The 12,492-nt window shown below is 39.8% G+C and overlaps 1 protein-coding gene across 4 annotated transcripts in view; it reads right to left on the bottom strand.

Annotated features, from left to right (window-relative positions):
* Window positions 1–540: 540 nt before the first annotated feature.
* The window catches only part of LOC145978892 (tectonin beta-propeller repeat-containing protein 2), a 116,252-nt gene continuing 104,300 nt past the window's right edge, over window positions 541–12,492 (bottom strand). For all 4 annotated transcript variants that reach the window (XM_083111829.1, XM_083111832.1, XM_083111831.1 and 1 more), the window contains exon 16: window positions 541–1,226. In XM_083111829.1, coding sequence (XP_082967955.1) covers window positions 1,087–1,226 — 140 coding nt within the window. In that variant the 3' untranslated portion in view covers window positions 541–1,086. The remainder of the gene's footprint in view (window positions 1,227–12,492) is intronic.

Raw genomic sequence — 12,492 nt, 5'->3', positions numbered from 1 at the left:
GTTGGAGGAGTGGCAGGTGGCCTTTGGGTGAAGGGTCAATTCACCAGCAGCAGTAGGGATCTGGAGGATGGGGGAGGTGATGAGTATGGGGTAGGTCTTGCATCTGGGTTTGTTGCACCTGTGGGGGGGGGGGGGAGTGGTGAGTGTATTATGGACCAAGATGTTCTTGAGGTTGGGGGTTCATCTGAAGATGACCTTAGATTTGTCCCAAAAGATGTCTCTGGTGTCAGGATCACTGTGAACGATGGGAAGGAGGGAGTGGATGGTATGTTTGATTTTCAGGAGGTGAGGGTGGTATTGGGTGATCAGAGTGGGAGGATTGGTTTTGGTTTGTTTGGCACGGGTGTGGGAGGTGGCCCTGGTTATTTGTTTGTTGATGAGGGTCGAGGGGTAGCCACGGTTGATTAGGGCTTGGTGCAGGCGTAGGTTGAAGATGTGACATGCTGTCATGAAAGTTTGTGAAGTTTTTCTGCATCTGATGAATGTTTCCACTCTCCTCTTTCATGAATGTGTTATGGCAAAAATAAATAAACCCTCTCACAAAAAATGTCAGCATTTAATATAGCCATAAATAAATAATATATTAACATAATATATACAGCATTGTTGTGCCAGACCATAAAACTTGAGTACAATCCTCAAAATGTACAGTTTCTGCTTGCAAGACAAAAATATACAAGATAACTCCTTATGACACATGTACATCACATACAATACAAAGTTCACATCAACATACATTTGGCTATTAAAAGGAACTATAAAAAACTGGATTCAAGCCAACCTATCATAAGAACATGATTATCCAGTGAATGAGAGACACTTTTACAGCATATATGGTTATACATTATCTATTGTTATCAACTGATTTAAATAACATTCATTAAAAAGGCCCTAACAATATAATATCACTTTCATGAAACATACATATGACTGCAATGTAATCTGCTCTAAAAGTACACATCCTGCCAATGAGTTAGTCACAGTACAAAGAATATTTGCCTAAGTTTTCTTACTATATTAAATATTGGAAAAGTGGCTACTGTGTAAAAAACTATGTAAAAATGGTCAGTTTAAAGACTGTCATCATCACACAACTTCCCAATCACTTTCCACGCTGTTTACTTGTATACTTGCCCCACCTTCTTCGGAAAGTCGCACAGTATGTTGTGTATGCTGCAATAAGATGCCATTCTTATTGACTGCCCACAAATCGTCCAGGGCTGATGCTGAAATTAAAAAAGGAAAGAAAGTAAGAGAGAGTCCTTGACAAAAAAAAAAGTATTGAGAATAAAATTATTACTTTCCCCTTACTTTTACTATTGATTCTGGCAGACAATTTATTTTAAGCACAATATTTCCAAAGTTTCAGTCTTCCTCAGGTTTTCATATTATTCTTTCTTTCCTTTGTTTATGGATGTAATATCTACATTGTAAAATTACTTGTGCCTAGCCTCGCTGCGACAGCAAACTTGTCATGCAGACACTTTCGTGGAGTCACATATTACAAATTAATTTTCATTATTCTTGCAACATGGTGAGAAAATGGATTCCATTATTAAATGATCTCATGTGAAATTATGGATATTTCAAAGCAAAAATTTGGTAGACTGCTATGGTATAGTTATACTGGAAAACTTATTTTACTCTGATAAGTTAAGAGCCCGTATCAGCGTCGCTCGAAAAAAGCAGCGGACAGATGTCATTTATTCTTCCTAGTCTTGCCAATATTGATTCCATTTCCCCCTTCGAAGGCAAATCCATTTCATTGAGACTTTGCTGGAGGGAGGGTCTGTCGAAAGAAGCAGACCATAAGGCTAAGGTTCCCTGTCCGCTACTCTCCCCCCACTCAAGAGTCTGACCATAACAGGTTTCCTGTTACAAGACAAAACTTTTTCCGAGTGTCTGAAAGAAGAAAAACACACATTGACGAACATCGCAATACAACTGAGAGCCAAGGACTATTTAGGGGAGGCGGGGTATCCAGGGAGTCCGAATCTTCCAGGAGAGACTTACGAAGTACTAAAATTAAATAATGTAAATATGCTTGTTTTGTTTAGCATCTGTCGTATAATCGAGAGACGTTTATTTCCGTCAAACATATTCTAAGGGAAGGATTACATTGGGGTCAAACAACTTTGGATGACTGTATCAAATAAGATTTATGCACACCACTACTTAAGTAATATGATTAAATATTAAATTAAGAGCTTTTCATTTCGTCAAATGGATCTAACATCCTTTTTCGTTATTCAATAAATATTCAATTCTTTATCCGTTTCACAATCACCTTGCCAGGGCAGTTGTTTTTATACAAATTGAAGCGATCTGAACTACTCATGAGCTAGATAATGAATATGTGCGGTTATATTCCTATTCATATGCCGCCTTTTTCCCATTCATGTAATAACAATATTAATTAATATTTTAATTATTAATTTAATATTACAGTTATTTTAATTTGTTTTTATTATTAGAAGAAGGTACCAACATCATAGGCGTGCGCAGACTCTTACATAAGGGGGGGGGGGGCAAAAGCCTTGAAAATTCAGTCAGATCGGGAAAGAAAAACCTCATTTTATCTCACTCTTTTAGTTTTTTGCATTGATGTGATATATATATATATATATATATGTGTGTGTGTTCGCGCGCGTGTATATTATATATATATATATACCTAGGTATTAACATATCATTTAAATACATTACGTAATCTATTCATCCGCCCCTTAACAAACCAACAGCAAAAATTATATAGATTGTCTCTGAAATGTGAGCGCTTGTTTTCCTCCAAACCAAACTGTTATAGCAGCAACTGTCTGAATTACTTATTTGTTCTTACTTTCTCTCTAGTAATTTACAATGTATTGGAGAAAAGAAACTGCGAGCGAAGCGAGCAAGCAAATTTTTCGATCCAAATTTTTGAAAGTTGAAAACAGTATTGATTTAATAGGGTGCAAAAAATTTCATGGGACGGCATGGCATTCTCTTTTACAATTTTTCTCAATCACATTGTTCGGCGCCCAGGGCCAACTCCCGCTACTTCCTAGCTACGGCTCGGAAGTTGACAAGACTGCAAGAAAAGCAGGTACCGTGAGCGAAGCGAGAAAGAAAATTTTACGAAATGTATTTTTATTTGTATAAAATTTAAAGTCGAGGGGACAATTGTCCCTCTGTAACCCCTTGCAAGTGATCCTGACCGTCTAGAAGAAATAATGCAAGATGGACGTGAAAACTAATTCCGTCTTGAGTATCCTTTTGTCCTGCTACTAGTATAGATTCTGCTAGTCTTGCTTTTTTTTACTTCAATGTATGCCCCCCCTATAATTGATTTCTGTCCAAGGTTGGAAAAAGGCATAAGGCAATGCCCCCCTGTCCCCTTGTGTTTGCGCCATTTCCTCTTAGAGTATAATATTGTTTAATAACAGCGACAATATTGTCTCCACTAAATTTCTAGGTGAAAGTATAATAATATAGGGGCATGGAACGTCTGGAAGGGGGACAAGGATTACCACACCTCGAAAACGAAGGTCAAACTAAAAGTATATATTTCACAGGTATAATTATATTTCAGTCATAGTAATTTACATTAATTATTATGTAATGGGGACGCAGGAATGCGATAATTTCAAATTCAAGTGGTGTTTTTAGAGGGGACAGCACTAGTATCGGGGTAATATGCCCCATGAAAAAAATACCTTTTTTGTCCCTTTGTGGAAGAATCTGCGAACATCCGTAATTAGGGGGCAATTCCCCCCCCCCTCCTCCGCCCGTGCGCACGCCTATGACCAACATATATGGAATAGTTTATAACATCGAGTAGCAGGATATCTCTCCTGTATGGTGCTGTAAACTAGGGAAATAATGAAGATGTTTTGTAGTAGTGCATAGCTATTCACCCTGTTGCGACACATGTGCAGAACAGGCGGAAGACATTCTTTTGTGTTTTCTGCAGTTGGTGGATTATCCTAGGTGAGATGATTTTGATGTTCTTTCTTTTCTTAACGTAATAAAAACGTGTCTTACAACCTAAGGCATCGTGCTTTGTGCTCCGCCTGAGGATGAATTATATGATGAAACTGATGAACGGACACTCACAAAGAGCATCCATGCCGGGATTCGAACTCCCGGATGTGCTAACCACTCCATCACGGAGGCCAGTGCTAATGCACATGAATATCACTTCAAGTTAGCCATTTGGAATCATTGGGAAAGTCGTGTAGTTAATAAAATGTGTACTTTTTGCATTTTTGATACAATTAAAACTATTTACAGCCAATGCATATTACTCATATTGAACCGGAACGACGAATTTGTGAATTTACTACAGAACTTTTCAAACATCCGCAGATAAGGCTAATACAGTTACTTGTTCATATCTATCATAGTTATCCTGAAATACACGTATGTCAGTTTTCACGCAGCTTACTAGTTTCCAGATATGCTTGATTCTGATAACTGTACACTCCTATTATTCATAGTTGCGAACTATCTCTCCGGATCCGAGCATGCATGTGAAAAAGAACTGAATCACTCCGCTCCGGAGGGCTCCTTTAGTACCACCGCGACCTAGCTCCGAAACCCTGCCTGCTGGCAATCGTATAATTGTCAGCGATGTTCTCTCCATCCTTTCATCCTTGGATTCGAGTCCTCGTTGAGCCTGCATTTTTCACTGAAAATTCTACGTAAGTTATGGTTGTAGCGAAATCCGGATTGTCTCCGAAATGGGGAGATTACCTCCGAAATCCGGATTCTCTCATTTTTCCATCGGATTCCCGAATAGTAAAAAAAAAAATCTGGATTTGGCCATCCCTACTTCACACGTCTTGCGCGAACACTGACCTGCTGATGTGTAAGTGGAATTATCAGTGTGATAATTCTTAGTAATTCAGACTTCATAACATTCTGGTAGAAAAATGTGCAGAACAAATTCTCGAGTTAGTAACCTAAAAGTTGTCTTTTCGACAGCATTTGCTCTTTTTTTTAACTTCGGATGGAAATGCATGGTAAAAAAAACAGAATTTTCAGTTTTCATGAGATAATTTGGAAATGTGTTTACAGGACAATAATACATCATCATCACTGGCACCGAGATATGGATCTCATACAAAAATAATTTAAATACACGAATACAAGAACAGGGGAAGAACACAGAAACGAGCACTGCCGGATCTACTAGCCGCAAGACCCCGCAGTGCGGGGGTGGGGGCAGAGACAAGTAAGTCTCTAGAAGGCCCTCAGTGATTGACATAGTATAGGGTTCGTATATGCGTATTTAAAAACTAAACTTAATTACTCAGGGGTTCAGAAACGAATACAAGATATACAGGTAAAGGCAGTGCCGGCGAGGGGGACAGTCGGCTTCCACTTTTCGCCACTTTTGTCCCCGCACTATTCTAAACCATACAGTATCTACAATGGGAAATATACTGTCCCCCCCCCCCCTCGGTTTTGGAACCAAGGGGTAAAGGTAAAGTTAAAGTTCCCTGCGCATATAGCACCGTGCCATGACGTCCACTTGGAACACACCAATGTGTTTATATATGAGTTGTTGAGGGACTTTTGAATCACCCTCTAGGCTCTTAGATGACTTTGTCAACATGAGATCAAGAACTTCACACACACACATGCATTATAATATACATACAGACACACAAACACACACACATATTATATATAGAGCGTAGAGGGTATGTTTGTGTTTATGTTTGTGTGTGGTAGGTTGGTAGAGGGGTTGTTGTTGGTCCGTTGTTGATCCATGCAGATCTGCAGCTGCCACCTCCAACCACCATTTTACGTACAACACGTTGGAATAATCTTGCGATCTTATAAAAGCAGGAAATGTACTTGAACATTGCAATGGCCTTGCCCTAAGGGAAGTTTTATAATGTAAAATATTACGTAAGATAGCTTCTACTTCTTTAATTTTCGATCGAAAGGCGTCTACCGTACTATAAAAATCTGGGGGCTACAGGGAGCTTGTATCTGTTGTTGGGGTTTCATCCCCCCTAACCTCCTTGTAGCGCCGTCCCTGGCTGTATGTATTTCGTCCAATGAATACAAGCTAGCAAAACTGTGAATTTCAACAAGTTTGTAGATAATTCTGCAGCTGTTCATAAAAAACAGACGTATTTTATTAGTTTCTTGCTGTGGTTCATTTTCCCATTTCAGCAAAAAAAGTATTCACACTCTTTGCATATGGTGAGTAAATGGGGGGGAAGGGAGAAGTTGCCCCTTAATAGTCTCACTTAGAAATTTAGTGCAGAGGAATCTAATAACCGTTCTTAAACAACATTATGCTTTTATAGAAATAAAAGTAAATACTATTTTCAAACCTACGAAAGTTCCAAGCAACTACATAAGGAAAGGGTAGTGAATTACTTCCTATATAATTGGACTCTCCCACTAGCAAATTTATTATTAACACCTCCACATATTTTATTCTTTAGTTGTATTATCTGTATGTGTCTGCAGAATAAATTGCCCATACATTGCACATGAATAAATTATGTGTAGTTCTTTTGAATTTGTGGTACTAAACCACGTTTATACGTACATTAGTCTTTGAACGACAGAGATGGAAAATAAAGCGCCAGCAGAGAACAATGGTGCCACTGAAGTTGAAATTCATCTAATAAAGTGATTTTAGGTGGGTCGGGACACACACGACCCTGTTTTGTTCCCACCAATGTAATAAAAACAGTGAGATGGAATGAGGGCTTTATTTCGTCAGCTGAACTCTTATCAAGGCCCTTGCTCCCCATAATCGGAGGATCTGAGCACGCCTAAAATTCCTTATACAGAAATAGTGTTATTTGTCGTATATCCAGAAAGTTGATTGATTTGCTTTATTTTACTTCGCTTTTTGTGCCACTTTTGGCCAATTTGCGAAGATGGGGATGAGTGATGATATGATGAAATTGATGAATGGACACTCACAAACATCCGTGGCCAAGCCTGGCGTTGTAGCGCGATGTGCTAACTACTCCCCCACAGTGGCCGGCCCCAGAAAGTTGAAAGTGAATGAATTTTTTATGGCGTGTTTTGTATGGTCATTATCAATAGTAAGTCTGTCATATTATTCCACTAAATAATGTCTTTGGAAAAGAAAAAACAACATATAATTAATGTATTTTATTTTACATAAGACCTATGCCTAAAAGTATTTTTGTATATGATGACACAGAACTATCTTATGTTGTGATTTCTTTGGGTCTGACTGTAATATATATGTAATTGGTGATAAAATAACGCAGTAAAGTATTAAGTAAATATATTTTATCCCCCTACTTACAAATCATGAAAGGAGTCAAATTCGAAATTAAATTGAACGGACGTTCAAAATGTTTAAAAATAGCACTATTTCCATAACAGATCATCAAGTATTTTTTACCATTGACCCTCAGAAATATCTCAAACTGACAATGAACGTTCATTGAACTTATTTATGATCGACAGCTAAAGAGTCATTCATTTGCGTGGCTGGTTGATAATCCACCACCAGATAGAATTTACACAATATTTACCTAAAAACTTTGGGTAAAGTCACCTTCCCCCTAAAAAAAATCCCTTTTGTGTTCTCACAAAAAAAAGTTATAATTTGGCACAATTTTTCCTTTGCAGGCAAACCTTTTGTAAAGGTGTACTTCAGTCTGTGCAACCAGCCCTTCCCATTTGTGAACAATATACTGGGGAAATCCCCCGTCCTTCACTGTTGTCATTGCACTAAAACCTCATCGTGATTTAGTATTCGGATATCGCGTAGTGAATAACTGTTTACAAGCATCGCCCAAACCATAGATTCTCCCCCAAAACCTTTCCCTGTCTTCTTCTTTCTTTTCCTAGCTCTCAGCATGCGGTTTTCTTGGAAGACTGGCCGATTGTGAAAGAAAAAAGGGCCGTGGAGGATTGGGGGGGGGGGTTGAGCGCGAGCGGTACAGAGGGGGAAACGGCTAGCGCGACCAGCTTAGAAAAGTCGAAGTTAAAATTTACATACATTGCTCTGTACGTCGACAAACTACAGACATTCTAAAGAAAATTATGTAAGATCAGTTTCATTTCTTTGCTGTAGAAGAACAGTTGAAGCTTTCTTGCGCTTTAAAATGTTGATTTAAGTTATTACATACAATTGGCGAGCAAGTGAATTTTACGAAATTGAGATAAGGAAAACTACGTAATAAATAATATATTTAAAAAAAGGCTGCGCGACATAACTAACTTCATATTTGATCTTTAACTCAGTAAAATTTAAATGCCACACACTTGACTGTTCGAGCACAGAACGTCGACGCAAGAACCTATTTTTTAGGTATTGTCACCAGCGGTGATACGGGCTCTTAACTTCTCATTTTTTGGAGCAAAATTTTATTTGTGATCAATTTCACCATCCATCTGGTGGCTTTGTCAGGCATGTACTGTCTTGCTGTAGGCGACATGGTTCCTTCTTCTTCTGCTTGTGTTCGTGGTGGCGCTAGTTGACGTGGTCCTCTCATATTCTGCCTTCTTTTGCCACGCATCTGGGTTTTGGCACCGTATGCATTGGTTCTCAGTCTTGGCGTCTGCTTCCGTGGAGAGGCGTTTGTTCACATGCACAGGTGGGCTTTTTTGTGAACACTTAAGGCCCGTGTTTGGTTTCTTGTCACGTTGGGGGAGCAGGTTGGATAGCAAGAGCAAGGTTTTATTGAGTGCCCTGGGGTTAGTGTTGAGGTCAGCGGGTGGTTTTTAACACACACAGATGGAAAATGGAAATATATATGTATGTGTAAAAGTTTGGATATTTGTAGATGGTCTTGCCTAGGTTACTTATTGCCCGGTAGCCAGGGAAGCCAACGGTTGTTTTCCCTCAATGGCCTTCCTGTTTGAAAAGTAATAATAGGGCCTTGCCCCGGTGGTTGGGGATGGGCCAGTTTCTTGGAGGTATATAGACCGGGTTCCGACTTGTTACGGTCTCACTCAGATGCTCAGACACTCGGACAGTTGCCAACTCTCTCAGATACTCTGATACAAGGCCCGATGGATTGAGGCAGTTTTTTTACTGAGCCAGATGGATGCATAGAGATCCCGGTCGGGCTTGGTTGTTTGTGAATGTCCATTCATCAATTTCATCATTTCATCACTCATCCCCATCTTCACAAATTAGCCAAGAGGCACAAAACGCGAAGTAAAATAAACTAAATCAATCAATCAATCAATCAATCAAAAAGCATAGAGATGCACAGAGAGAAAGCGCCGTATATAACCTCTGTGTGATAAACTGTGGGAGTGGGTTAGCGCTATGCTAAATAGTGCGCTCGTAGCTCAGATAAAATGTACATTGCTGAATGAGAGGACTGCATAGGGACTCTTGCATGATAAACTGCGAGAGCAGGTTAGCGTTATGCTAAATGATGCACTCGTAGAGTGAAGTCCTGGAAGTAATGTTAAGTGCATTTCTCTGTGATAAAGGCAACCTGGGGAGGTTGTTAATGGAATGTAACAAAAAGATGTACCTAGTCCGGCCATAAATACTGTTACACACTATTTTGTGAATAAATTGAATATGGTTTCAGATTTTTAAATGTTCTTTTAGTATGTTACACTTACATATATTACACACAAATAGCACCAATCAGTTTTCAAAATATACATTTTTTGCCCTCACACAAGCTCGAAGTCTCCCTGGCCAGGCATCTATTGCAGCACGGATGTTGTTGATGGGAAAGTCTGCCCCTGCTGATATCAAGGAGCACTTTTAACTTTCAGTTGTAGGGTGCCTCTTCTTGCATACAGTCCCCTCTAGCTCTGGGCACAGTTTGTAGTCCAAGGTACTGAGATCATGCCTATCAGATGGCCAATAAAAAGTGGAGATGAAATCGAGTATACTGGTCTCCAGTCACCGTCACGTCATACCTTGCCTTATGAGCTGGGGCAGAATATTTCTTGAACGTCCAGGATTCATTGTGAAACATTGTTTGGTTCAACAGCATCACGAGAGGGTCCAGGACACTTTCCACATACACTTTCGCACGGCTTTTAAGCCCTTTTCTCAAAAATGAGGCCTGGTGGAATTCTCATAGCTCACCCCCCACCAAACCATGACTGAGGAGGGCTCGTGGCATCTCTGATTTTTGGGAACTCTCTCACAAACTTCTCGAGAGTTTGAAGCATACACCCTTTAATTTTGGCGGTTAAAACTTTCTTCAGTGGTGAACAATTTCTTATCAGTGAAAGGAATCCTGCAATGCCCATTGGCAATGTACGTCTGCAGGAGCCGTCTCGATTTCAGTCCCCTGTGCTTCTTCACTTGTGTCGTCAGGAAATTTCCAGTACTCCACCGGTAAGCTTCAATTCCAAGGTCTTCATTAAGTACCCTGAACATTGATTGTTGTGAAATGTTCAGCTCCTGTGCGATTATCACTTGCTTCCGGATGGGATTTCGGCAGATGCGAGCCAGCACTGCTTTAACAGCGGCAGCTGTTCATACAGTGTGAAGTTGACCAACTCTTGGGCAATCTTTCATAATACCAGTATCAGTGAGTCTCTGGATTGTCTAATACACAAACCTTTGGCTGATCTTCGGGATTTTTAGGGGCTGGAAAATCTCAGTGAGTGACTTCCCAACCACATGCAAAGCAATTCTGTTTTCATATTCGCCCCACTCCATGCTAAACACAAGAAGATACACGCTTGCTCTTTCACAGCTGAACACACAATGGTCAGGAGTGAACTTCAGCACAAGCATGGCTAATGAGTCTGACTACCGGATGTACAGTCCAAGCCGAAAGTTTGTAACAGTATTTATGGCCAGACTAGGTATATATGGCGAAGGGTAGAGACGTAAATAAAGGTGTACATAAAGAGATTTCCCGTGAGATGTTATTGATCGTAACACATTTGAGAACCTTTCCAATGTGGATTTCGCTTGATGACTATTTTGGCAGTCTCTGTTATGGTTTTCGTCTATAAATGGCAGGAAAGGCTTGTTCTTCTCCTTCCGAGTCGGTGGTCAACATCATGCTCCTTGAGCATCATCACTCTCGCAGACCTCAACACTAACCCCGGGGGCCCCTCAATAAAACCTGGCTTCCCACTATCAGGAATATGCATACCCACCCAACCTGCTTGACCTGCGTGACAAGAAAAAAACCACAGGTCTTAAAGAGTTTGCAAAAAGCACCTGCCTGTGCATGCAAGCAAAGGCCTTTCCACAGAAGAAGATGACAAGACTGAAAACCGACACCTACAGTGCCAAAACCCCGATGCGCCAAAACCCTGATGTGCGGTAAAAGAAGGAACAGCACCCACACCGGAATGGCAGAAAGTGAAAGGACTGCATCAACTAGCACCACCACAAGCAAAAGTGGAAGAAGAAGGAACCACACGACGTGCAGCAAGACAGTAATTACATGCCTGATGAAGCCACCAGAGGGGTGGTGAAATTGATCGCAAAGAAAATTTGCACGGAAAAATGAACTATCAGAGTAAATATCTATCTTCGTGTAACTGCCAAACAGATATCTTTAGACACAATGGAAAACTTATGTATTCAAATTTATTACTATTCTGAACAACACTTAAAATATCAATGCTATAATTAGTTTGAATTGTTACAATTTTCAAGCATGGGTATGCAGTTATTATAATAATATTCATTGCCTGAGAAGCCCGGTGGGAATCAGTAAGAGTAGCAGAATTGGTATCAGTTCAAGATCAGCACTAAATATTATTTTTATATTTTATTTTTGTCAAACAATAAAGTTTGGTAATAAATTTGTTCGAATACATCATTTACAGCATTTCTGATTCAAGTATGGAATTGGTGTATTAACAGAACAACAGAGAAATCACTTACCATCATTCTGAGTGAGGTATACGTTTTGTTTTTGTTATTTGGTTCTCCACTTAGTAGTGTACACCTAGTGGACAAGTGTCTGATTTGAATTTGCAATTTTGGGTGCATCAGCACTTACGCCATTTTGCACCCGTCACATTATACGGGGTCCAGCTCCTTACCACAACTAAAATATAACTAACATAACTGTAATGTTGGGCTAAAATATTCTTACTTTGATTAAAAGCTGAGGCTGTAAAGGGGCACTCAGCACAAACAAGGACAAAACACAGGATAACACACACACAGTCCTACAAGGATTATACTGGCCTTAAGTTCAGATACCAGAGCAAAATGCAGTCCAGGGTGTACTACGTGGAAGTGAGGCTGACAATTGGGTGTACTACATGGAAGGATCACCCCTTACAGCCCTAGTGGACAAGTGTGCAAGGACAACAGGAAATAATGAGCATGGGTATTAGCCAACATGTCCGTGGAAGTTCATGACAATATATTCATGATTATGCCATTTTCTTGCAAATGGTTTATTTGTGGACCCATGTTAACTCTGACTTTTTATTCTTTCCTGTGTGTGTTGTTTTCACCCTTACAGTTTGCAGCATCCCTTCTGTATAACAATGCATGCATTTTCCAAGATGTTCTATTGTCTATAATTTATCCTCATT

This window comes from Lepisma saccharinum, chromosome 25, assembly GCF_977018435.1.
Source record: "Lepisma saccharinum chromosome 25, izLepSacc3.1, whole genome shotgun sequence".
NCBI classification, from domain to species: Eukaryota; Metazoa; Arthropoda; class Insecta; order Zygentoma; family Lepismatidae; genus Lepisma; species Lepisma saccharinum.
This window is presented reverse-complemented; position numbering and strand designations above follow the sequence as displayed.